This window comes from Cervus canadensis, chromosome 33, assembly GCF_019320065.1.
Source record: "Cervus canadensis isolate Bull #8, Minnesota chromosome 33, ASM1932006v1, whole genome shotgun sequence".
Taxonomy (NCBI): domain Eukaryota; kingdom Metazoa; phylum Chordata; class Mammalia; order Artiodactyla; family Cervidae; genus Cervus; species Cervus canadensis.
This window is the reverse complement of record NC_057418.1, coordinates 12,435,449-12,463,132: the sequence shown is the minus strand read 5'-3', so window position 1 is coordinate 12,463,132 and position 27,684 is coordinate 12,435,449. Positions and strand designations below refer to the sequence as shown.

At 39.8% G+C, this 27,684-nt stretch overlaps 1 protein-coding gene across 2 annotated transcripts in view; it reads left to right on the top strand.

Annotated features, from left to right (window-relative positions):
* Nucleotides 1–21,893, top strand: part of TXLNB (taxilin beta) — a 58,629-nt gene extending 36,736 nt beyond the window's left edge. For both annotated transcript variants that reach the window (XM_043457227.1, XM_043457228.1), the window contains exons 7-10: nt 4,593–4,667; nt 14,812–14,904; nt 19,270–19,365; nt 20,635–21,893. In XM_043457227.1, coding sequence (XP_043313162.1) covers nt 4,593–4,667; nt 14,812–14,904; nt 19,270–19,365; nt 20,635–21,570 — 1,200 coding nt within the window. In that variant the 3' untranslated portion in view covers nt 21,571–21,893. The remainder of the gene's footprint in view (nt 1–4,592; nt 4,668–14,811; nt 14,905–19,269; nt 19,366–20,634) is intronic.
* Nucleotides 21,894–27,684: the final 5,791 nt, after the last annotated feature.

Here is a 27,684-nt window from a genome sequence, read left to right as displayed (position 1 = left end):
TAGGTGTTACTCTTCCTCTAAATTTGGTAGAATTCAGCTGTGATGAAGCCATCTGGTTCCTGGGCTTTTGTTTGCTGGAAGATTTTTGATTACAGTTTCGATTTCCTTGCTTGTGATGGGTCTGTTAAGATCTTCTATTTCTTCCTGGTTCAGTTTTGGAAAGTTATACTTTTCTAAGAATTTGTCCATTTCATCCAAGTTGTCCATTTTATTGGCATAGAGCTGCTGTAGTAGTCTCTTATGATCCTTTGTATTTCAGTGTTGTCTGTTGTGATCTCTCCATTTTCATTTCTAATTTTGTTAATTTGGTTCTTCTCTCTTTGTTTCTTAATGAGTCTTGCTAATGGTTTGTCAATTTTGTTTATTTTTTCAAAAAACCAGCTTTTAGCTTTGTTGATTTTGCTATGGTCTCTTTAGTTTCTTTTGCATTTATTTCTGCCCTGATTTTTAAGATTTCTTTCCTTCTGCTAACCCTGGGGTTCTTCATTTCTTCCTTCTCTAATTGCTTTAGGTGTAGAGTTAGGTTATTTATTTGGTTTTTTCTTGTTTCTTGATGTAAGCCTGTAATGCTATGAACCTTCCCCTTAGCACTGCTTTTACAGTGTCCCATAGGTTTTGGGTTGTTGTGTTTTCATTTTCATTCATTTCTATACATATTTTGATTTCTTTTTTGATTTCTTCTATGATTTGTTGGTTATTCAGAAGCGTGTTATTTAGCCTCCATATGTTTGAATTTTTAACAATTTTTTTCCTGTAATTGAGATCTAATCTTACTGCACTGTGGTCAGAAAAGATGACTGGAATGATTTCAATTTTTTTGAATTTTCCAAGACCAGATTTATGGCCCAGGATGTGATCTATTCTGGAGAAGGTTCCGTGTGCACTTGAGAAAAAGGTGAAGTTGATTGTTTTGGGGTGAAATGTCCTATAGATATCAATTAGGTCTAGCTGGTCCATTGTGTCATTTAAGGTTTGTGTTTCCTTGTTAATTTTCTGTTTAGTTGATCTATCCATAGTTGTGAGTGGGGTATTAAAGTCTCCCACTATTATTGTGTTACTATTAATTTCCTCTTTCATACTCGTTAGTGTTTGCCGTACATATTGCGGTGCTCCTATGTTGGGTGCATAATATATTTATAATTGTTATATCTTCTTCTTGGATTGATCCTGTTGATCATTATGTAGTGTCCTTCTTTGTCTCTTTTCACAGCTTTTATTTGAAAGTCTATTTTATCTGATATGAGTATTGCGACTCCTGCTTTCTTTGGTCTCCGTTTGCATGAAATATTTTTTTCCAGCCCTTCACTTTTAGTCTGTATGTGTCTCTTGTTTTGAGGTGGGTCTCTTGTAGACAGCATATATAGGGGTCTTGTTTTTGTATCCATTCAGCCAATCTTTGTCTTTTGGTTGGGGCATTCAACCCATTTACATTTAAGGTAATTATTGATAGGTGTGGTCCCGTTGCCATTTACTTTGTTGTTTTGGGTTCACGTTTATACAACCTTTCTGCATTTCCTGTCTAGAGAAGATCCTTTAGCATTTGTTGAAGAGCTGGTTTGGTAGTGCTGAATTCTCTCAGCTTTTGCTTATCTGTAAAGCTTTTGAGTTCTCCTTCATATCTGAATGAGATCCTTGCTGGATACAGTAATCTAGGTTGTAGGTTATTCTCCTTCATTACTTTCAGGACGTCCTGCCATTCCCTTCTGGCCTGGAGGGTTTCTATTGATAGATCAGCTGTTATCCTTATGGGAATCCCTTTGTGTGTTATTTGTTGTTTTTCCCTTGCTTCTCCTTCACTTTCAGCCATAAGGATGGTGTCGTCTGCATATCTGAGGCTATTGATATTTCTCCAAGCAATCTTGATTCCAGCTTGTGCTTCTTCCAGCCCAGCGTTTCTCATGATATACTCTGCATATAAGTTAAATAAGCAGGGTGACAATATACAGCCTTGATGTACTCCTTTCCCAATTTATGGAACCAGTCTGTTGTTCCATGTCCAGTTCTAACTGTTGCTTCCTGACCTGCATACAGGTTTCTCAAGAGGCAGGCCAGGTGGTCTGGTATTCCCATCACTTTTGGAATTTTCCAGTTTATTGTGATCCACACAGTCAAAGGCTTTGGTATAGTCAATAAAGCAGAAATAGATGTTTTTCTGGAACTCTCTTGCTTTTTCAATGATCTAGAGGATGTTGGCAATTTGATCTCTGGTTCCTCTGCCTTTTCTAAAACCAGCTTGAACATCTGGAGATTCGTGTATTGCTGTTCAAGTATTGCTGAAGCCTGGCGTGGAGAATTTTGAGTATTACTTTACTAGCGTGTGAGATGAGTGCAATTGTGCGATAGTTTGAGCATTCTTTGGCATTGCCTTTCTTTGGGATTGGAATGAAAACTGACCTTTTCCAGTCCTGTGGCCACTGCTCAGTTTTCCACATTTGCTGGCATATTGAGTGCAGCACTTTCACAGCATCATCTTTTAGGATCTGAAATAACTCAACTGGAATTCCATCACCTCCACTAGCTTTGTTCATAGTGATGCTTCCTAAGGGCCACTTGACTTCACATTCCAGGATGTCTGGCTCTAGGTGAATGATCACACCATCGTGATTATCTGGGTCATGAAGATCTTTTTGTACAGTTCTTCTATGCATTCTTGCCACCTCTTCTCAATATATTCTGCTTCTGTTAAAAAATAAAGGTAGTCCCCTCACTTCTTCAAAGCTGGTCATCTTCCTGGGTTCCACTCTGACATTTTGAAAGTGCTAAAATAACACATCAGAGCCGGGGTATGGGGTTTTTCATCCCAAGAACAGGCAGCCTTCTTCCTCCCTCTTCATCATAACTCATCGTATCAGGGCCCCTGAGGGTCAGGCAGCAGCCCACCATGTACGTTGCTGCCACACAGCTCAGACGACCAGAGGGGTTGCTGCAGGGCTTCTGCCCTGCAGCTGCCTCAGCCGTCTCTTACAGTGCACTTCTAGACTAACTAACCTTCACTGCTCACTAAGAGGCATGGAGAAACACATATAACCCCCTTTTATAAATGGAGAGGTCAAGACTAACTTGGATAAGGAAAAGATGCCTCCAAGTTTTTAAAAATACCGATTTTACTATTTTTGGTTCTAATAACAAAAATGGACATTTTTTTAAAAAATATGGATTAACAAAAAGGAAAAAATTTCTATCAGCCTATCTTGAAATAAAATAGGAACTTCTTAACTGACAGCCACCTGACTGACTGACTGATGATGGTGATCCATGACATTCACCATTCTCTGTGAGCATACTGACAGATGCTCACAGCATGTTGGATCCCGGGGCAAGTTAGCCACTCTGCAGTATCTAAACATGGTTGCCCAAGCTAAGTAAGACCAAGAGTCAGATCTTTGCTCCCAACTCTTTTCCCAGTTATCCTTGGTTTTGCATTATGTAAATCAACAGAATAATATATAAACTCATGAAATAAGTGTCAAAAAGTTGTTTCTACAAAAACTATGCTTTAATGCTTCGAAAGCCTAGATGTAGGCAAATAGAAAAAATAAATAAATAAATGATTGTCAAGTTGGATGCAAGCAGATATAAAAGACTGGAAGAAAGTTGTAAAACTCCAAGAGGATTATCCAATCAAGCTGCTTTACAAATTAAATATCTTAGGTCTTCAGGTTCTAGCACTATTGATTTTTTAAAAAAACTATAAGTCTTATATGGCATATTATGGATATAATTTTTGTAAAAAACAAAAACCCTCTGAATTCCAACTAGGAGAAACATATCCAAAACAAAGTTGTAGCCCTACATCAAAACTGATACTTGAATATACATCTTAAGTTAATATAACATGTCTTACATATGTGTGTGTCATTTTATTGCCAAAACAACTTTTTCAATTTTACCCATGAGTTCCGTTCTGATTGTGTTTGACATGGTTGTATTTGAAGGGCTGCCTTACAGAAGAGGCACGAGCCTTCTTTTGTAAACTTTATACAGAATTTGGACCAACAGGTCAAATTTCTAACCTAGTGTTTCTCAAAATAAAATCCATGGACTACCAATATCCAAACCATCTTGGGTATTTGCTCCCTGTGCAGATTCTAATCACACCCTACACTTCCTATCATATTCTCTGAGAAGGATCTGCATTTTAACATGCCCCTGAGGGGCTTCTGATGCATACAATGATGGGGAATAGTGGTCTAATATAAAGGAACAGTTAGGTTTAATACAAAGGAACAGTTGCTCACAATGCCCCAGGTAGGGATAATCTGAAAATGTTCAAGCAGAGGCTGAATGATAGCTGGGCAGAATTGCTACAGAGGGGTCCAGAATTTGGTGGGAGGTTGAATTTTGTGTGATTCATGCTCGAGTTGGAGACTTTCTTTCCTCTTTTTTTTTCCCATTAGAATCACTAATTTTTAGCTGAGAATAAGACCTTTAAAACTAGTTGTCTTGTTAGTTTTCTGAGATTCTTTATAAAGTTCCCCAAAAATTACTTAAGAAGATTATTTAGCATGCAATTAAGTTTATACACGAGTTATAATAAATGGTAATTTAAAAGACAATTTGACAGTCTTTCCATGCATTCTGTCTCCTTACAGCTGCTGAACCAGGCAGCAGAGTGGAAACTTCAGGCTAAAGTGCTAAAGGAACAAGAGACGGTCCTGCAGGCTCAGGTGAAGTAGGGGTACAGCAATGCATGCGGGGTGTCTTCCTTGCTGTGAACCGAAGGTAGTCTACACAAGGCCTTCTATGTGGGAGGGGAAGTGGGGACAGGAGTTAGAAAGGAAGAATAACTTCATATTTACTATTTTTAAGTAAAAATAAAGGCCCAGTGTTATCATTTATCTAAGAAAAATAAATGCTCTGCACCAACAACTTCTGGTCAAAAGGTCTGCTGACATACAAATGAGGGTCAACCAGAATAGGCTGGTGGCTGGGTCCTCACCCATCTGTTCACAGGTCCTCTCTCCCTCCTCCCCCACTAACCTCTCAAGGTAAGGCGTGATGGAACCTGTGCAAATGCACCATCTATGATTCCCAATACTGAAAATGTCCCTACTTGTTTGATATTATTTACAATAAAAGGAAATTAGAAAAATAGAGTCAGCACCCACATTTTCGTGCTGGCCTTGCCAGTGCTGAATGATTAGAAATGGTGGACAAGTCATAAACCATTTTTATTTGGTTTCATGTAGTTATGAGTGTATTTTTATTAGACTATGGGAAATGATATTGCAGGCTCAAAAATAAAGCTTCATGCAACAGCTGGCTCTGGAGGAAAGCCAGATTTCTCCCATCTTTCTGGGGCCCTTGCGGCTCTGCTCATCCTGCCATAAGCTGGGCCACAGAGTCCTACTTCCCTGGCTGGGAGAAATGCCCACGTGCTAAAGGGACTGTAAAATCACACAGTGAAAATTCACGAAAAGCGAGAAAATCAGAAGCCTTCCAAAACTGGGCAGCATTAATTTAAGATTTGAATAATTCACTTATAAATGTTTATGTGCTGACTGCTGAATACTTGTCCATTGTAAATATTAAAAAATTATTCATTGTATGAATGAACAAGTTCAATGAATATTTGTTTATTTTTTAAAAGAAAATTTAAAAAACAAGAAGCAAAATCACAAATTACATCACTGCATAGACAAAAACAAAGATACCATTTTGATTTCTAACCTTCCTAAGAACACTTTTCCAAAGTGTTTACCAAACACAATGATGATTTGTTTCCCCACTAATATACCAAAACAGTTTTTAAATATTAATTACATAGAAATTTGAATATATTTTTTCACTATTAATAGATTGAAAGGACTCAGAATTAAAAGACTAAACTATAAAGTTACACACCCAAGATCATCCTTTAGGCAGTCATGGAACACATCATTTCATGGTGTGGGGTGGGTGGCAGGCAGCGACAGTTCCTGAGCCAGAAGCAGGCAGGGGGAAGGAGGTGTGACCTGACTGTCGTGGGGCAGGGGTTGGGGAGGGGAGAATACAGAGCATCAAGTTAGGGCTTCTGGCTCTATCTCTGTCCCATTCACAGCACAAAGCCTTGAGGTATACAACAGACAGTACTTGAAGCTATTCAGTGTTCACAACATCTGTTATAAGCAATCTCTACTCTTCTATGCTAAATGAAGAATACGTTAATACCGTTAAGACTCTGGGCTAGAGAGTGGTTCATTCAGCTGGTATCAGAAAACAGGCCTTTAATGATTTGAAAGGTATGATTTAATTTCCCACCTATACTCCCTCAAGTTTGGAAAAGAAGAAACCAGGGTCTAGACTTGCCAGTGTTCCTTGTTCAATCCTCAGAACTGGGCTGAGTCCAGGGACCAGATGGCTCTTCTGCTGAGACGCTGTCTGATTCTGTACAATTCACCTAAACCTCCCTGGACCTAAACTTCCAGGTCTGTAAAACAAGGATGCTGCAATGTATCTAAGATCCCAAGCTGGAGTCCTCTGACCTCTTGGAGGCCCATTACTTTTCAGTATTTCCAAAACATAACAGCATATGAGGCAGCAGCTGCTATCTAAAATGTAGTTGTTTTTGACATTATAACAGCTTCGCTCAGCAGCATGGATGGTAGCTATTCGTATAGTTGATTCAGTTTATAAAAGGCAAATGAGTTTATGTAATACATGAAGTTTGTTTTCAAGTTATGCATGCAAAGCACTTAATTCAGTGCCTGCCCCATAATAAGCATAATTAATTCAACTAATATTTACTGAGCATTTAAGTGTTTGGTATGGCTCTACATGTTAGAGATATACTACTCAATAAAAGAACCAAAAATGCCTAATTAAACTCACAATCTAGTGATAACAATGATATTAATTAGAATGCTAACAACTGATCAGTGTATGAGTTAATACTTGTGGTATCTCATGGGTAAGGACACACATAGTGATAGATGAGACAAAGAAGTTCTTTAGCTGCCAAAAAGCTTCAGAACCACTGGAAAAGATGATCTCAGGACCCTGTTCAGCTCTAGCTCATGAACACAGAGAACTTCCAGGGCTGTAGAAGTGTGGTACTAAACAGAGTTAACCCTGCCTCCTCCATCACTTTGCTTTCCATGGTGGTTGGCTCTCTCTGCAAGGACCCTCTTGTCTATCTCTTTTGCCTTCAAGGCATTTTCAAAACTTGAATAATTACTTAAACATCAAGAAGAATATGGAGGCCCCGAATCCCTACATGTAATAATGCTTAAACAAGCTTCTATTGAAAAGTATCAGCACTATATTTTTTAAAAGTTTAAGCCTTTGAAAAACAAAGTTTGTTGTTGTTCAGTCACTAAGTCATGTCCAATTCTTTGCCACCTCATGAACCGCAGCACCCCAAGCTTCTCTGTCATTCACTATCTCCTGGAGTTTGTTCAAACTCATGTCCATTGAGTCAGTGATGCCATACAACCATCCCATCCTCTGTCACCCCCTTCTCCTCTTGTCCTCAATCTTTCCCAGCATCAGGGTCTTTTCCAGTGAGCTGGCTCTTCACATCAGGTGGCCAAAGTACTAGAGCTTCAGCTTCAGCATCAGTCATTCCAATGAATATTCAGGATTGATTTCCTTTAGGATTGACTGGATTGGTCTCCTTGCTGTCCAAGGAACTCTGAAGAGTCTGCTCCAGAATCACAGTTCCAAAGCATCAATTCTTCAGCACTCTTCTATGGGCTTCCCAGGTGGCACAGTGGTAAAGAATTACCTGCCAATGCAGAAGATGCAAGAGACATGGGTTCCATCCCTGGGTCAGGAAGACCCCCTAGAAGAGGAAATGGCAACCCATTCCAGTATTCTTGCCTGGAAAATTCCATGGACAGAGGAGCCTGGTGGACTACAGTCTATGGCGTCACAAAGAATTGGACATGACAGAGCTCACACACCTGCATGCATGCATGCAGCCTTCTTTATGGTCTATCTCTCACATCCATACATGACTATTGGAAAAACAATAGCTTTGGCTAGATGGACCTTTGTCAGCAAAGTGATGTCTCTGCTTTTTAATATGCTGTCTAGGTTGGTCATAGCTTTTCTTTCAAGGAGCAAGCATCCTTTAATTTCATGCCTTGAGTCACCATCTGCAGTGATTTTGGACCCAAGAAAATAAAATCTACCACTTATTCCACTTTTTCCCTTTCTATTTTCTATGAAGTGATGGGATTGGATGCCATGATCTTAGTTTTTAGAATTCTGAGTTTTAAGCAAACTTAAACAATGTCCATCACAGATGATTTTGCAAAGCACTCAAACACTTCCTTTGGTGTGACAATTAAAAGAGTGGGTTGATAGGAGGGAGACATCTTAGTCCCCATTTCTATGGTCTGAGCAAAGAAAATATAAGGACAGATTGTGTTTCCCTAGCCTGAAGTCACTTTTCAGCCTAAAACAATAGCTTGCCAGTCTGGAGCATGATTCTCACTTAGGGAAGAGACATCTGGCTTTCAATTATACAAACCAAGGCAACAGAGTAAATGTCAGAGATGATCAATGGAATACAACTGTGGCTACAAATAGTGTTCATTGGATCAATAAGGCTGAAGATGGTGGTAGATGTGGAAAGTCAGCAATATCAACAAAACACAGCATTGCAGACACAAAATACTACCCAAGCGGGAAGTTCAGTGAGTCAACTCTTAAAGACGAGAAATCACAGTCTTTAATCTCAGAAGACCTCACTGTATCTATTTAAGATGAGAGGAGATTTCTCTGAAACTATAATAATTGAATTAGTTCCCAAGCGAAATCACCTAAGTTGGCTAAACAATTTCTAGAAAACTTTCTGTTTCATATATGCTATGAATATTTGTAATTAAAATTTCAGTCAGTTCAGTTGCTCAGTCATGTCTGACTCTCTGTGACTGCAGCACACCGGGCTTCCCTGTCCATCACCAACTCCCGGAGTTTACTCAAACTCATGTCCATTGCGTCCGTGATGCCATCCAACCATCTCATCTTCTGTTGTCCCCTTCTCCTCCCACCTTCAATCTTTCCAAGCATCAGGGTCTTTTCCACTGAGTCATTGGCATTAAATGGCCAAAGTATTGGAGGTTCAGCTTCAGCATCTGTCCTTCCAATGAATATTCAGGACTGATTTCCTTCAGGATTGACTGGTTTGATTTCCGTGCTGTCCAAGGGACTCTCAAGAGTCTTCTCCGACACCACAGTTCAAAAGCATCAATTCTTCGGCGCTCAGCTTTCTTTATAGTCCAACGCTCATATCCATACATGAGTAGTGGAAAAACCATAGCCTTGGCTAGACGGACCTTTATTGGTAAGGTAATGTCACTGCTTCTTAATATGCTGTCTAGGTTTGTCATAGCTTTTCTTCCAAGGAGCAAATGTCTTTTAATTTCATGGCTGCATTTACCATCATGTGCAGTGATTTTGGAGCCCCCCAAAATAAAGCCTCTCACTGCTTCCATTGTTTCCCCATCTATGTGCCATGAAGTGACAGGACTGGATGCCATGATCTTAGTTTTCTGAATGTTGAGTTTTAAGCCAATATTTTCACTCTCCTCTTTCACTAAGAGGCTTTTTAGTTCTTCACTTTCTGCCGTAAGGATGGTGTCATCTGCATATCTGAGGTTAGTGATATTTCTCCCGGCAATCCTGATTCCAGCTTGTACTTCCTCCAGCCCGACGTTTCACATGAGTACTCTGCATAGAAGTTAGATAAGCAGGGTGACAATACACAGCCTTGATGTACTCCGTTCCCAATTTATGGAACCAGTCTGTTGTTCCATGTCCAGTTCTAACTGTTGCTTCCTGACCTGCATACAGGTTTCTCAAGAGGCAGGCCAGGTGGTCTGGTAGTCCCATCACTTTCGGAATTTTCCAGTTTATTGTGATCCACACAGTCAAAGGCTTTGGTATAGTCAATAAAGCAGAAATAGATGTTTTTCTGGAACTCTCTTGCTTTTTCAATGATCTAGAGGATGTTGGCAATTTGATCTCTGGTTCCTCTGCCTTTTCTAAAACCAGCTTGAACATCTGGAAGTTCATGGTTCACGTATTGCTGAAGCCTGGCTTGGAGAATTTTGAGCATTACCTTGCTAGTGTGAGATGAGTGCAATTGTGGCAGTAGTCTGAACATCTTTGGCATTGCCTTTCTTTGGAATTGGAATGAAAACTGACCTTTTCCAATCCTATGGCCACTGCTCAGTTTTCCAAATTTGCTGGCATATTGAGTGCAGCACTTTCATAGCATCATCTTTTAGGATCTGAAATAGCTCAACTGAAATTCCATCACCTCCACTAGCTTTGTTCATAGTGATGCTTCCTAAGGCCCACTTGACTTCGCATTCCAGGATGTCTGGTTCTAGGTGAGTGATCACACCATTGTGATTATCTCGGTCATTAAGATCTCTTTTGTATAGCTCTTCTGTGTATCCTTGCCACCTCTTCTTAATATCCTCTGCTTCTGTTAGGTCCATGCCATTTCTGTCCTTTATTGTGCCCATCTTTACATGAAATGTTCCCTTGGGGTCTCTAATTTTCTTGAAGAGATCTCTAGTCTTCCCCATTCTATTGTTTTCCTCTATTTCTTTGCACTGATCACTGAGGAAGGCTTTCTTATCTCTCCTTACTGTTCTTTCAAACTCTGCATTCAGATGGGTATATCTTTCCTTTTCTCCTTTGCCTTTAGTTTCTCCTCTCTTCTCAGCTATTTGTAAGGCCTTCTCAGACATCCATTTTGTCTTTTTGCATTTCTTTTTCTTGTCGATGGTCTTGATTACTGCCTCCTGTACAATGTCACCAACCTCTGTCCATAGTGCTTCAGGCACTCTATCTATCCAATTTAATCCCTTGAATCTATTTCTTACTTCCACTGTATAATCCTAAGGGATTTGATTTAGGTCATACCTGAATGGTCTAGTGGTTTTCCCTACTTTCTTCAATTTAAGTCTGAATTTGGCAACAAGTAGTTCATGATGTGAGCCACAGTCAGCTCCCTGTCTTGTTTCTGCTGACTGTATACAGCTTCTCCATCTTTGGCTGCAAAGAACATGATCAATCTGATTTCGGTACTGACCATCTGGTGATGTCCATGTGTACAGTCTTCTCTTGTGCTGTTGGAATTAAAATTTGTGCTCAGTTAAAAGAATGTGTGTGCCACCCAGCCCATTTAAGTGAAATACTGGGGCATGAGTTGTTGTTACTAACCCTAGGGTAGTTTGTTTCTATTTCTGCCTCTGGTAAGAATCCTGAGGATGACCTCTGGATGTTCCTTCCATGCTTCTCTGATATACCAAAGTGAAAGAGGGAATATGACATATCAGACATGCATCATGTCAGCATTATAGTGAGAGGGAAAATACGACCAAACAAATATCCATAAAGGAAACAGTAAGTGTACATTTTTAGTTAGTATATAAGTAAAGAGTGTCAGAGTTGGTTACCTGAGAAAAGTATAGTTCACACAGATTTCGCCACCTATGACAAAAAGGTCAAACAGGAAGAAAAGCAAAATATTTAAAAAAAAAATCACTAGAAGGAAAGGAAGAAATGGAGGGCTATCGTTTAATGGGTTACAGAGTTTCAGTTTTGCACGATGAAAAATTCTGGAAATCCATTTGCACAACAATGTGAATATACTTAACAATATTGAACTGTACACTTAAAAATGGTTAAGACAGTGAATGTTATGTGTATTTTACCCAATTTAAAAGATAAGAAAGTTGAGGGTCACTAGAAAAAGGCCAAAGTGGTGATGAAGTGAGACACTAAGCCCTTGAACTCTGGTGTATCTGTCTTCTCCATGACACAAGAAAACATAGAGGAGGAAAACAAAATCCGCCCAGTTTATACATCAAAAGAACACTCAGCCCAAAGAAGGAAAAGAGAGCTGGCCGGGAAGGGTGTGTTTGCTCCCACTGATCTTGTCAAGGTTGCATGCATGCATGGATGCTCAGTCGCTTCAGTCATGTCCAACTCTTTGTGACCCCATGGACTGTACCCCACCAGGCTCCCCTGTCCATGGAATTCTCCAGGCAAGAATGCTGGAGTGGATTGCCATTCCCTTCTCCAGGGGATCTTCCTGACCCAGGGATCTCACCTATGTCTCCTGCGTCTCCTGCATTGCAGGCGGATTCTTTACTGCTGAGCCACCATGGAAGCCCCCTATCAAGGTTGGGCAGGTGAAATGGATCACACACGTGGCCCCGCCTTCCCCTCTTGTCTGCAGCCTGCAGCTATAGGACTGCAAGATAGGGTTTGGGAGGATCAGCTCAGGAGACCATATCTATCCACCCACTGTAATTCTAACGGAATTACTGAAAAGTTGGGAAAAGAAAGAGGAGAAAGTAAGGAAAAGAAGTTAACATGAGAGTTGGTCCAAAATGCAAATGAATGGATTTTGTGATATGTGAAGATCAGCTGGGGTCGTTGTTCCCATAGGCAGGCAGTCCCACAGGGGCTTATCCTCAAACTGAGGGACTTGACCTATTCATGCACCCTGAAATCAATTCAGTGAATCCTAGCCACTTGTCTGTGGAAAAAATGAAACAGATTTATTAAATTAAACAGAATATGTCAAGAGTGCATTGCACATAATGCATTAGTTTGTTTTGACCCTTGAACAACACACATTTGAACTGTGAAGATCTAATCATGCATAGATTTTTTTTTTTCCCAATAGCAAATACTATAGTACTGCAGTATCTGACATTGGTTGAATCTATGGATAGGGAACTGCGGCGACAAGGAACTGGGAATACAGATGGCTGACTATATATTATACACAGGTTTTGCACTTCATGGAGGGTCAGTCCCCCTAACCCCTGCTTTGTTCAAGGGTTAACTGTGTTGTCCTGTGAACTATATGTCTAAAAGCTTTCCTGGCCGTGAATTCCCTGATGACACTGTACCCAGCCTTTTTCAGTCTGTATGGCAAGGAATCATGAGAAAACTTTTAAGCCACTAGAGTTACCCCAAATTTATCACCTATTCACATTGTTAATGACTGATTTCAAAATGCTGATGAGCTGTTGTTTTTTCTTTGGAAAATCTGTTTCTTACGAAAGGATTTATGTTATTTTACTGTTCTTGTGTACTGCAGTAAAGTGAAAGTTGCTCAGCTCTTTGAGACCCCATGGACTATACAAGTCCACGGAATTCTCCAGGCCAGAATACTGGAGTGGGTTGCCTTTTCCCTTCTCCAGGGGATCTTCCCAACCCAGGGATCGAACCCAGGTCTCCCGCATTGCAGGCGGATTCTTTACCAGCTGAGCCACAAGGGAAGCCCATGTACTGCAGTAAAACCTCTGCTATTCTGAATCATGTGAGAATGAACCGTTCTAGATGAGCTAATTTTCTTGGTTCTAGAAGTTGTTTGGTTCCCACACAATCCCTCTGAAGTCCCATTCCCAAGACTGGAAACTCTCCAACCTACTGGCTGTGACTATCACTCTTCTGTGCTTTTGAAAAGACAGTCCTATAGGTCCTACCAGTCCGTTGGTGCCCAACTGAGGACTTCAGGCTATTCCCGACATTCAAGAGTACCAAAGTCTCATTTGAATATGGAAGAGTTCCATGTCAGTAAACTAGAATCATCCATATTAAATCTCCACTCACTCAAAACATGCTATCCTAAAATTATTTTCAAAAGTAAGATTTTATTATTATATCACTGTCAATAACAATCAAGTATTTATACAATCTCCTTCCCAATCTTGCCCTACTCCTACCCCAAATACAAGCCTTGAAATGTGGAAGTACAGAGGCTATTCTCAATACCTGCATGTTAACCCATAAGATATTTTTTGGTGCAAATTAGAAAAAGGCACTTCTTCCTCGTTATTTCCATTAAAATTGGGATCGTCATCATCATCGTTCAGCTGCTAAGTCGTGTCTGACTCTGCAATCCCATGAACTGCAGCATGCCAGACTTCCCTGTCCTTCACTGTCTCCAGAAGTTTGCTCAAATTCACGTCTATTGACTCGGTGATGCTATCTAACCATGTCATTCTCTGCCACCTTCTTCTCCTTTTACCTTTAATCTTCCCCAGCACCAGGGTCTTTTCCAATGAGCTGGTTCTTTGCATTGGGTGGCCAAACTATTGGAGCTTCAGCTTCAGCATCAGTCCTTCCAATGAACTTCCAATAATTTCTATTAAAAATTGGTATAATAAACTCATTTCCTTGAAAAGGAACATTTAACTGCTATTGGCTAGAACACTGTATTCAAAAACACACAAAACCACAATGTCAAAAAGGGAAATGACAAGTGCTTATAATGGCACAACCACACAATGGCAGTATCCCTAGTCAATATCTGGTCCATACTTGTCTGCATTCTCACTTCCCTTAGGTCCAAGGCTCACCTTCTCTACCAAAATGTGGCTTATATGATCACCTGCCACATTCATCTAATTCTCTGATCAGTACTTAACTAATTTGGTACTTTGTGTTCACTGTTCTGTAATCAAGTTGTCTTTAGGATTATCTTCCTATCAGGAGTACAGGTCCTTCAAAAACAGGAGATACAGGTTAAATGCTTTTGTACATAACAGTCCTTGCTATGTTCAGTCAGAGCTCAATAAATGTTTGTTGGTAAAAGCTATGATACAATGAAATGGTGATGATACATTTTATTATGTCATTTTTCTTTAAAGAAGTACTTCAGTCATACTCACTGACCTAGGCTGATCTCAAAGTAAAAAGAACTGAACATATCACTAACATTATATTGAGAATTCTGTTAAATCATTTTCCTTTTCAAATAACAAACAATGACAGGTTGTTCTGTTTTGGAAGCATTCCTAAAACAGGAAAGCAGGCCTAAAACAGATCTACTCTTTCCCCCATTTACAGCTTACTCTCTACTCTGGAAGGTTTGAAGAGTTTCAGAGCACACTGACAAAAAGCAATGAGGTGTTCGCCACTTTCAAACAAGAAATGGATAAAGTGAGTATTGCTTGTCTCCCATGAAATACTGACATTTTCTATTTTGACAGGCAATTTTCCTTTGGGTTCATGTTTCTCTTGCTAAGATGTTTCAGTGCATTTCATGAAGTAATGAAACATTTATACATGCAAATGAGATTTGGGCTGTATTTTATTGGTTAAATATCTGGTGGATTAATTTTAGGAAGAATCAAAAAACATCAGGATACATTTTCACCCTGAAGAAAAATATTTTCTTTTTCTAGTCCATGGAGACGTTTAAAAAGAAAAGAGCTAGCAATATAATATTATGTTGTTTATGTTGAAATAAAAACATCAAATCTTCTAATGATTAAAAAAAACAACTTTCATACAAATATGCAAGAGCAGAATGTTAGAGTAGAAAATACCATTTCATAGAATCCTTCTCAGAAGAGAATATATGTAATATGATATAACTGAGACAATCTTTAATGAGAAGTCTGAATTCAAATTCTGGGCATGCTCTCACTCATCAAGTAGCAGTAAACAATTCACTTAACTTCTCCCTTATTAAAATGCTATTTTTCTTGCCTATGTCACAAGATTGTGAAGTTCAAATAAGTTAATGTAAAGGATTTTAAACTTTTTAAAAGTCTTTTACAAATTGTATCATTTGTTGTTATTTTAGTTGCTAAGTCATGTCAGACTCTGCAACCCCATGAACTGCAGCCCACCAGGCTTCTCTATCCACACATTTTCCAGGCAAGAATACTGTTGTGGGTAGTTATTTCCTCCCGCAGGGGATCTTCTTGACCTAGGGATCAAACCCATGTCTCCTGCATTGGTAGGCAGATTCCTTACCATTGAGCCACCAGGGAAGTCCACTTTTACAAATATAAGTTGCTAATTTTATTACTGGACATAATGTTTAAATTTTATTTAATTCATTGTTTTCCCAAAACAAAATCAGCATCAGAACTGTTTTTCTGAACAGGCACTAGCATTAACTTCTTTTAAGTGTAGAAAACATTCTTTTAAAAAAAAATTTCACAAACATATATGATAAATTTCAACATTCACAAGAAAACTTAATAGGTCAACATTTCTTAAAAGTTACAACTTTTCCACTCCAGAATGGATTCATCCATTTAAAAAATATTTTTTTAATTACAGAGTTTTAATTTGGAACTAATATTAGAGTAGAAAAATGTTATTTATTTCAAAATTAAATAGTTTTAAGATTTGGTTAAATATTAGAGTGAGAATTTTTATCTGAAGCTCATTTATAGACTTTTAGTAGAATTAGAAAAAAAATTGATATGCATACTGCATTTCTTTAGGTGTGGTCCCATCAGTTCAGGTCCGTCGCTCAGTCATGTATGACTCTTTGCCACCGCATGGAATGCAGCACACCAGGCTTCCCTGTCCATCAGCAACTCTCAGAGCTTGCTCAAATTCATGTCCATCGAGTCAGTGATGCCATCCAACCATCTCATCCTCTGTTGTACTCCTGCCTTCAATCTTTCCTGCCATCAGGGTCTTTGCCAATGAGTCAGTTCTTTGCATCAGGTGGGCAAAGTATTGGAGTTTCAGCTTCAACATTAGTCCTTTCAATGAATATTCAGGACTGATTTCCTTCAGGATTGACTGGTTTGATCTCCTTGCAGTCCAAGGAACTCTCAAGAGTCTTCTCTAGCCCCGTAGTCCAAAAGCATCAATTCTTTGGCACTCAGTTTTCTTTATGGTCCAACTCTCACATCCATACATGACTACTTGGAAAATCATAACTTTGACTAGATGGACCTTTGTTGGCAAAGTAATGTCTCTGCTTTTTAATATGTTGTCTAGGTTGGTCATAGCTTTTCTTCCAAGGAGCAAGTGTCTTAATTTCATGGCTGCACTCACCATCTGTAGTGATTTTGCAGCCCAAGAAAACAAAATCTCTCACTGTTTCCATTGTTTACTCAACTATTTGTCATGAAGTGATAGGACCAGATGCCATGATCTTTGTTTTTTGAATGTTGAGTTTTAAGCCAGCTTTTTCACTCTCCGCTTTCACTTTCATCAAGAGGCTCTTCAGTTCCTCTTCACTTTCTGCCATAAGGATAGTGTCATCTGCATATCTGAGGTTATTGATATTTCTCCCAGAAATCTTGATTCCAGCTTGTGCTTCATCCAGCCTGGCCATTTCACATGAAGTACTCTGCATAGAAATTAAATAAGCAAGGTGACAATATACAGCCCTGTTGTACTCCTTTCCCTACTTGGAACCAGTCTGTTGTTCCATGTCCAGTTCTAACTGTTGCTTCTTGACCTACATATAGATGTCTCAGGAGGCAGGTAAGGTGGTCTGGTATGCCCATCTCTTTAAGAAAGTTCCACAGCTGTTCTGATCCACACAGTCAAAGGCTTTAGCATAGTCAATGAAGCAAAAATAATGTTCTTCTGGAATTTCCTTGCTTCCTCTATGATCCAACAGATGTTGGCAATTTAATTTCTGGTTCCTCTGCCTTTTCTAAATCCAGTTTGAACATCTGGAAGTACTCCGTTCATGTACTATTGAAGTCTGGCTTTTGAGTATTACTTTGCTAGTGTGTGAGATGAGTGCAATTGTGAGACAGTTTGAACATTCTTTGGCATTTCCTTTCTTTGGAATTGTAATGAAAACTGACCTTTTCCAGTCCTGTGGCCACTGCTCAGTTTTCCAAATTTGCTGGCAGAGAGTGCAGCACTTTAACATCTTTTAGAATTTGAAATAGCTCAACTGGAATTCCACTAGCTTTGTTTGTAGTGATGCTTCCTAAAGCCCACTTGACTTCACACTCCATGATGTCTGGCTCTAGGTGAGTGATCACACCATCATGGCTATCTGAGTCATTAAGATCTCTTTTGTATAGTTCTTCTGTGTATTCTTGCCACCTCTTCTTAATATCTTCTGCTTCTGTTAGGTCCATACCATTTCTGTCCTTTATTGTGCCCATCTTTACATGAAATGTTCCCTTGGGGTCTCTAATTTTCTTGAAGACATCTCTAGTCTTTCTCATTCTACTGTTTTCCTCTATTTCTTTGCATTGATCACTGAGGAAGGTTTTCTTATCTCTCCTTGCTGTTCTTTCAAACTCTGCATTCAGAGGGGTATATCTTTCCTTTTCTCCTTTGCCTTTAGTTTCTCCTCTCTTCTCAGCTATTTGTAAGGCCTTGTCAGACAACCATTTTGTCTTTTTGCATTTCTTCTTCTTGGGGATGGTTTTGATCACCGCCTCCTGTACAATGTTACCAACATCCATCCATAGTTCTTCCGGCACTCTTATCTATCAGATCTAATCCCTTGAATCTATTTATCACTTCCACTTTCCACAGATTATCATTAAATTCCTAAAGGGGCTGGTGACACTTAAAAAGTTAATAAACTATTAACTCACTTAAGAAATGATGAAAATAAAAAAGCACTGGAGGCTCACGTAGCTTCTCTACAGAGCCCAGAAGCCAACAGCCTGGGCCTCCAAGCAGACCCAAGCTTAGGCTTTTTGGCACGAAGCAACCAGTGCCCATGTGCAGTTAATCCAGGGTAATTGTACCTGAATACAAGCCCTGTCCTTCACATCATCCAAGCAGAGAGGAGATCCTATAACCAAGAATGCAGAGTAGTTTCAGATTTGCAAAAGCTAGGCTGCATTTTATTCATTTCTGTATGCCCTACACCCAGCCCCTGCCTAGCCACCAGCAGGCACTCTGCACATGTTGCATTAAATGGAAATGACTCCAGCCCTACTCCTCTGAAAACTCACCTGAATCATTACTCCATCTCTCTGAACCTTAGTTTCCCCATTTATAAAGTAGAGGTGAAATTAGAACCTTCCTTGGGGGACTGTCTCAAGGATGAAATGAAATGAATAACGCATGTAATCACATTCTGTGAATCCTACTGCACTCTACAAATACAAAGGCTGAGAAAACTGAAAGTTGCCTCTGTGTGGCTACTTCTCAGCTGTGCCCAGATATTATCAACATTTTAATAGCAAAAATGCTGGGCCAATTTTCTCATTAACAGTCTTGCATTCAATACAGTAAATAATCTAAATTTCAAGCTTATTCTTGGAACTCAATAAAGTTATTTTGACTTTTAAACAAAAGAAAACACAGTGACAAAAAAGGAAGGACCTAAGTAGCTTTCCTTCTCCTGAACTGGCTCTGGTGCAAATAAGTTTGTTCACCACTGACCTAGATGATTCAGAAATAAATAATGACTCTTTCCACTCAATCTTTATTCCTTGACATTGGATTTTTGCTTCCTTCAGCACCTAGTAATGAAAGGACTTTTTCTTGATGTCCCACATGGAACTGATAGTTTCTCTGATATATTAACTGTTCAGAATTAACATTAAAACACTATAATTTCTGTAGACCACAAAGAAAATGAAGAAGCTGGAAAAGGATACAGCCACATGGAAAGCTCGGTTTGAGAACTGTAACAAAGCTCTGTTGGACATGATTGAAGAGGTGAGGAAGTTTTTCCCTTTGCTCATCTTCCCTTGTCTAGTCAATACATTTATACTCAGAAAATAATTATGCCCTAATAGCACAGATGATTACCTTTGAAGAGCTGAATTTTTTCTAGGGTGTGGTATATGATACTCTAATAAAAACTAATCTGAGCAAAAGTAATTTAGAGTTGGGTCCAGATTCATAAAGAGCATTGTGACCCTAAGTCACATGACTACTTGTTGATTCCAAAGCTGTGCCCAAGACAGCACCACACCTGCTGGACTGTGAATTCCTCAAAGGCAGGATGAGTGTTTTACCTGTCTTTGAATTTCCCCGGTGCCGGACACATAACAGGTGCAGAATAAATTTATTAGCTGATTCAAGCATACTGAGAGAATACACCAGCCCGAGCACCCAGGGTATGTGCTAACTTACAGACAGATGTGCATGTACACTGTTTAATTCCTCCAACAAGCACTTAAATCCTGATATTACATCAGGCTCTGGAGGTTTTGAGACCATAAAAGCAAAGATACATGACCCTTAATGTGAGAGACAGGCTTATGGGTGAAGGTCTCTCCATGTAAACAAATGAGGGAAAAAAAGTCTTAAAAGCTACAGAGTAGCACAAAGCAGAAGGGTGGGGGAGGGTGGGGGGGTGGAGAAGTAAGATAATTCCATTCACAAACACACCAACATTTCTAGAGAAAAGGAGAACTGAATAGTTTGAGAAGCATCATGAAAGAGCGTGGTTACTTTCTCTGGATATAATTACTGTTTTAACACTTCATCCCTAACTGCAACCACTTCCAAAGAGATGTGCTTATTATTCACAAACGGAAATCAAACAGATGCTGGATTAGCATATAGCAGTTTATCTATAGGACAGATAAGGCATTGCTGGCCGCCAAATCCCAGTCCATCTCAGTCATTTTGCCGCAAGCCTCTGCTTATTCCTTCTAAGTCTTAGAAGCAGAAAATGCATCTATTTTAAGATTTTTAGAAGCCCTAGACTGAAGCAGAGAGAAGCTTTCCTATCTTTCTTTCCTTTAAAAAAAAAAAAAAGTGGATTAAAATTCTACCAAGGTCTCCAACATAATGCAAAAATAGAAGTGATATCCCTGACCAAGTATCTGTTCAGCCACCACCCTGTGGTCAGAGCCTAACAGACAAATTCCTGGATTAATGATTTTGCTTGTCTCCAGAAAGCATTTTACTTTACTCCAGTAAAACCTGGCAGTTTCACTTTTCACACCGTTTTGTTTGTGTGTGTTTAAATCACAGAAAGCATTGAGAGCTAAAGAATATGAGTGCTTCGTGATGAAAATTGGAAGGTTAGAGAACCTCTGTAGAGCTTTACAAGAAGAGAGAAACGAACTCTATAAAAAAATCAGAGAAGCAAAAATGCCTGAAAAGGATGACCAAGGTCAGCACACCTCTGATGAGGAGCCAAACACCTCTGTGAATGAAGAGGCTGACGCGGAGGAAGCCAACAGCGTTCACAAAGCTGTGCAAAATCTCGCAGCGGCCTTCATGATAATGCATTGTCCAGAGTCAACCCTCGACGTGTCCAAAGAAATCCACCCAGAAGTCGACAGTCCTCCAGGGGGCTGTGACACGACCCTCAGGGGGCTGGAACAAGCTCCTCTGAATCCCACATGCCATTTAGATATCCCCCTGCCTCCCCCAAATCCTCAGGCTGAGGACAAGGGAGTCAGTGAGACAGAACCTACCCTCAGAGGAGAGACAGGAGCTGAGGCCCAAGGCGATGGTCTCCCTGGTGCAGCACCGGCTGATCAGCAGAACCGGAAGCCAGAGGCAGGAGCTTCCAGTCAGGCCCCGAAGGCCCCAGCCAAGCCCTCCCTACCGGTGGTGAAGGCCAATGAGCAGCCCTGGAAGCCAGAGGCAGCAGCTTCCAGTCAGGCCCAGGAGCCCGCAGCCGAGGCCTCGCTGCCGGCGATGGAAGTGAACGGGCAGCCCCGGAAGCCTGAGGCAGCGACTTCCGGTCAAGCCCTGGCGCCCCCAGCTGAGACCTCATGTGTGATGGAGGCCGAATGTTCCGCCCCACCACCTGCAGCGGGAGCGCACCTGCCAGCTAGGGAGTCTGGATGTGAGCCCATGAGACAGCCCCCACCAGCAGCAGAGGGGCTGCCAGGAGGGGCCTCAGGTGGACCCCCACAGCCCAAAGTGGCCGACACCAATCTGGAAGGAGTAGACTAAGCCTCCTCAGCCTTTGGAGGCTGTTCTTCCTGACTTTCCATCGTCGTGGTAACGGATTATCTCCTGAAGGAGGCATTAAGGGCTAGGGAGGTCTAATGGAAGAGGCTTAATTAGAATCAATACATTTTTAAATGTTATGTAAAGTATCTTCAGCCTTTGCTATTTGTTCTCAATTTATAATTGATTTGGAGCTTTTCTGTTTAACATTGGTTGATAGTATAATTTTCCCAAATGACAACAAAACATACAGCGTAGCAAATCTATATTAATTTGCCATTAAGATGGTACTTAATTCCATTTCTTAATCAACAGTAAGATTTGGTGTTTAAAGACTTCCACTACATAAATACTGAAAATGTGATGCTTTATTTCCATAGAGTTTAATAAGTTCCACAGTAAGTTAAATGGATGATCAGTTTCCATTTAGACATTATATACATATAATATATGCATATGTGTGTATGCTTATCATGTATATGTGTGAATATATACATATATGTGTCTATGCACATATATGCATGCATATTTTATATACATGTATGCAAGCATATATTGAATACACATTTCTCTTACCTCTTTTTGGCTTTCTCTCATGCAAAATATTTAGATGCTTATCAAAAAAATTTTTATCTCTTACTTGCACTTGGGACTACAGTAGATTAATGTTCTGTGAATCAGAAATAGGTTCAGAACACAAATATTAGGCCACATAATATTGGGTAAAAATAAGTAACCCAATGGTAGGTCAATAAATTCAGCTGATGGATTAAGTGACAGAACAGCAGTTGAGTTAGACTGCAAGGCTACAGAGAGTGCATGGACACAAAGATAGCCAAAAGCAGCCCTAAAGGGGGGCAACAATCACAGCAGTGGACTGCTCACCTCTTCCAGCTGCTTCTCCTACACAACTCAGTCCATTGCTTTGCAACCCACTCATGGGGCAAGGCAGCTTCCTACAAGGAAAGAGTTGGAAGTGGGAAACGGAACTAGGGGGTGGAGGCATTGAGGGCCCTCAGGTGGAGAAGCTGTGCTCTGATCCCCCATCTCTGAACTAAAGGTCTCAAGAGACCATATTCACCTGGCCCTGCCAACTCTTCAGTTGCCTTGTTGTTGTCTACCACTCTCTCCAGAGGGTTTCCCACTACCTCCTGCTGTCACTTTCATGGTCTAAATTCTCAAAGCTTCTGCTCCTTCTTTCCAATCCTCTCCTTTGCAACAGAAAATTACACTCAGCCCTCATCTCAATTATGGCTTAGTAAAAGCTATTATTCTTCTGAAACAGAAATCTACACAGGGTCTCAATATGAGTGATGAGGTATACAAGCTAACACATTTTCTGCTTTAATGAATACTGTACAGCCAGAAGTACAAAGCAAAGGAAAAATGGATTCCTACTCAAAATGACTTGAAAAATAGGTGAAGATTCAGGAGATGCAAAAGCTAAAAACACCTGGGGTTGTCTACATGAGTATTACATTATCATTGCATAATAAGAACCTCTAATAATACTGACAGCATGAATTACTGTATCTATAATAAAGAGAGACTGCAACAGAGAAATAGGAAAAGAAGAGAGGGAGGTAGGAAAAAGGAAGAAAGAAGGGAGGAAGAGGAAAAAACATCTAACCCAATCCTACCTTGAAAGTAGAAAAATGGATAGAAGCAAGATTCTCTACTAATCATCCAAGAAATCACTCTTCAGTGTTGCACGTGGCTGTCTGCTAAGGTACACAGAGCACTTGTAGGTGGCAGCCGTGTGCTATAAGCATTGAAAACTGCATAAAATTTGTTTGACATAGACAATGAGAGTCGTAACAAAATGCTAGTTGGGAAAAAAATCAAGAAAAAAGCATATCGCTATTTGAGAACCCATGTATTTTTAAAGGCTTAAGACATTATAACCACAGGGTATCCAGCCAAATTCAACATTAACTGAAAATCTTAGAGATTTAAATGTTCATTTAATTCAGAGCCAAATATGCACTAGAACAATCTAGGAGGGTCTCCTTCCTCTTTATTTTCAGCAACTGAACTTCCAAGAATGGGTAAGATTAGATAATCATAGTTAAGTCTCAGTCTCAATGTTTACTGAGAGGAACAGGCAGGAGAGGAGCCAAAATCTAGTAAATCAAATATTCTAATACCCAAAGTTCATTTTTTTTTAATCCAGAAGCTTTCATGGCAACACATTACTCACAACAGTGTATATCCTGGGCAAAATTTCAGATATAATAATGTGCCTAAAATTTGCAAGGTTTAACATAGGCTTTGAAAGAATTATTTTAATATTTAAAGAATGTTTTATTATAGTCCTTTGGCCTTACTAATTAAAACAATAACTCATAAGACCCGAAAGAATAAGTAATTTCTCTTCTTTATCAAGGTCATGTAACTGATTCTAGAGATAATAAGTCTGCTTTCCAGAAACACTGGAGTTATTGGTATTTTCTAAATTAAATAACTATAATTTATGTATTTATTAAAAAGGCACCTCTCTTCCCACATGCTCCAGTAGTGGTTTTCTTTTTAAATTTTTTATTTATATTTATTTTTACCTTTTTTACTCCTGTGTTTCAATATTACCTAACACAGATTGTGGTTATATTCTCTTGGTTGAATTTTTAGTCTATGAATAGGATGTACATGGAATGAACACTTTGGAAATCTTGGTTTGTGTGTGTGAGAGAAAGAGAGAGGAAAGAGGGAGGGAGGAAGGGAGCCCGAGAGAACATGACGACCCACATCGAATGAGAGCAAAGAACCCAGTGGATGCCCAGCACTGCCTCAGACCCACCACACTTCAGTGCCAATCTCCCCTGAGACTAGGTTTCCACAGGTTTCTCTGTAGGGTGCCCTCTCTGAAATACCCTGAGGGAGGGAGTGTACAAAGGTGTCAGCTTATTTTCCTTTCTCTACCCAGTTCCTCTAACTGCCTTCAGCATTTTCCTAGTAAGACCAGAAGAGGCCCATTGTTTGCCTTTTGCTTATTCCCTCTCCCCAACCCATCTTGATCCAGGAGGGGCTTCTTGAACACGGCATTTCCTAGCACACTCGGAGAAGAGGATTGCTTAACTAGAATGTAAAGTAAGATTAAACCTTGCCCTTTTTGTATGTATAGGTACACACTTTTCAAATATCTCCTTTTTCTGAAAGAATAAAAGTATTATGTGTTCATTGCAAAACTGAGGCTGCTTTTCAATAAGGCTAAGATATACCACTAGGAGAGAGATCATTTCAGGAAAATTTCCATAGCCCCTTCTCTAACCAGCAGTTACATCCAGTCTTTAGAAAAACATAAAGGTAATTTAAATGTTAAGAATTCTCTAAAAGAAGATATGAAAAAAAAAAAAAAAACTCTGGTCTCTAAAATTTGTTCCCATCCTAAGCTGGCAAGTAGGATTTAGGAAGTAAGCAAGTAGAGTATATGGGTTAAATTTGCACAAGGCTTAAATAAAATTGCCATTTCTGAACCCGAAAATTAAAAGTTGTCATTAGCTTATCCATGAGAGCATGCCATGAGAATAGAAACATTCACAAATGATAGCATTAAAGGTTTTCCTTAGCACTGTTCGGTTGTATCCTCAATACCTAAAGTTGAGTCTCCTTGGTGGTATCCCCTGATGGAAGTTCCACAAATGCTAGTTACTGATGCAGATGTCTGTGAATACACACACACAGCACACATGTATAAAATTGACATAGATTTAATTCTGTTCCTATGAGTGAGTCTTTGCACCTGTATTTTCAAAGGATACTTAGCATCATTTTTCCTGGGCTAAGTATAAAAAGGAATCATTTCCTGCATGAATAAGGATATTTGATAGAAACATTTAACTAGCAAAATAAACCTACAAATTCATTGATCCATGGCATAAAAACTATTCATAGAAGCTGTTTCACTCTATCAGGAGATGAGAAATGAGATAAATCATTTCAGCAGGACGATCAAGCTCGGTAAAATCCAAATGCAAGTCCTTCCTGCTGGATATTAAAGCCTCAGACTTTCCATTAACACCGACGTCCATCTCATTTATTTCTTTGCAATATATAACAATACTTTTTGAGTGAATGAGTTCAAGTGAGGGTAATAGGTGTTAAGAGCCACCAGATTTGTGTGTTCACACTGTGTATTCAAATTTTATATGCTTACATGTAAGTTTATTATATTACTTATGGAATAAGCATGACTTTGCAAAGGCAAATACACAGCACACTTATACGTTGTTTGGAAAAGTTATGCAATGCAATTCACGTACACATTGTACCATTTCCGAGTAAATCTACAGAACATAGGCTAGAGTGAGATGTCTAAACCTAACACAGCTCAAAAATTATATAAAAATCAGAAACCTACTCTAAAGAAATACAAATGCCTTAAATAGCAAAACAAGAAAAAGTCAAACTCCAGTTGATAAAGTGACAGGAAACATATGATAATACCATCAGTTCAGTTCAGCTCAGTTCAGTCACTCCGTTGTGTCCGACTCTTTGGGACCCCATGAACCGCAGCACGCCAGTCCTCCCTGTCCATCACCAATTCCCAGAGTTTACTCAAACCCATGTCCATTGAGTCAGTGATGCCATCCAGCCATCTCATCCTCTGTCATCCCCTTCTCCTCCTGCCCCCAATCCCTCCCAGCATCAGGGTCTTTTCCAATGAGTCAGCTCTTTGAATCAGGTGGCCAAAGTATTGGAGTTTCAGCTTTCAGCATCAGTCCTTCCAATAAAGACCCAGGATTGATCTCCTTTAGGATGGACTGGTTGGATCTCCTTGCAGGCCAAGGGACTCTCAAGCATCTTCTCCAACACCACAGTTCAAAAGCATCAACTCTTCAGCACTCAGCTTTCTTCACCATCCAACTCTCACATCCATACATGACCACTGGAAAAACCATAGCCTTGACCAGATGGACCTTTGTTTGCAAAGTAATGTCTCTGCTTTGTAATATGCTATCTAGGTTGGTCATAACTTTCCTTCCAAGGAGTAAGCATCTTTTAATTTCATGGCTGCAATCACCATCTGCAGTGATTTTGGAGCCCAAAAAATAAAGTCTGACACTGTGTCCACTGTTTCCCCATCTATTTCCCATGAAGTGATGGGACCAGATGCCATGATCTTAGTTTTCTGAACGTTGAGCTTTAAGCCAACTTTTTCATTCTCCTCCTTCACTTTCATCAAGAGGCTTTTTACTTCCTCTTCGCTTTCTGCCTTAAGGGTGGTGTCATCTGCATATCTGAGGTTATTGATATTTCTCCCAGCAATCTTGATTCCAGCCTGTGCTACTTCCAGCCCAGCGTTTCTCATGATGTACTCTGCATATAAATTAAATAAGCAGGGTGACAATATACAGCCTTGACATACTCCTTTGCCAATTTGGAACCAGTCTGTTGTTCCACGTCCAGTTCTAACTGTTGCTTCCTGACCTGCATACAGGTTTCTCAAGAGGTAGACCAGCTGGTCTTTAAGAATTTTCCATCTCTTTAAGAATTTCCCATCTCTTTCAGAATTTTCCACAGTTTATTGTGATCCACATAGTCAAAGGCTTTGGTATAGTCAATAAAGCAGAAATAAATGTTTTTCTGGAACTCTCTTCCTTCCAGTGGATGTTGGCAATTTGATCTCTGGTTCCTCTGCCTTTTCTAAAACCAGCTTGAACATCTGGAAATTCACTGTTTACATATCGCTGAAGCCTGGCTTGGAGAACTTTGAGCATTACTTTACTAGCCTGTGAGATGAGTGCAATTGTGCAGTAGTTCGAGCATTCTTTGGCATTGACTTTCTTTAGGATTGAAATGAAAACTGACCTTTTCCAGTCCCATGGCCACTGCTGAGTTTTCCAAATTTGCTGACATATTGAGTGCAGCACTTTCACAGCATCATCTTTCAGGATTTGAAATAGCTCAACTGGAATTCCATCACCTCCACTAGCTTTGTTCGTAGTGATACTTTCTAAGGCCCACTTGACTTCACATTCCAGGATGTCTGGCTCTAGGTGAGTGATCACACCATTGTGATTATCTGGGTCGTGAAGATCTTTTTGTACAGTTCTTCTGTGTATTCTTGCCACGTCTTCTTGATATCTTCTGCTTCTGTTAGGTCCATGCCATTTCTGT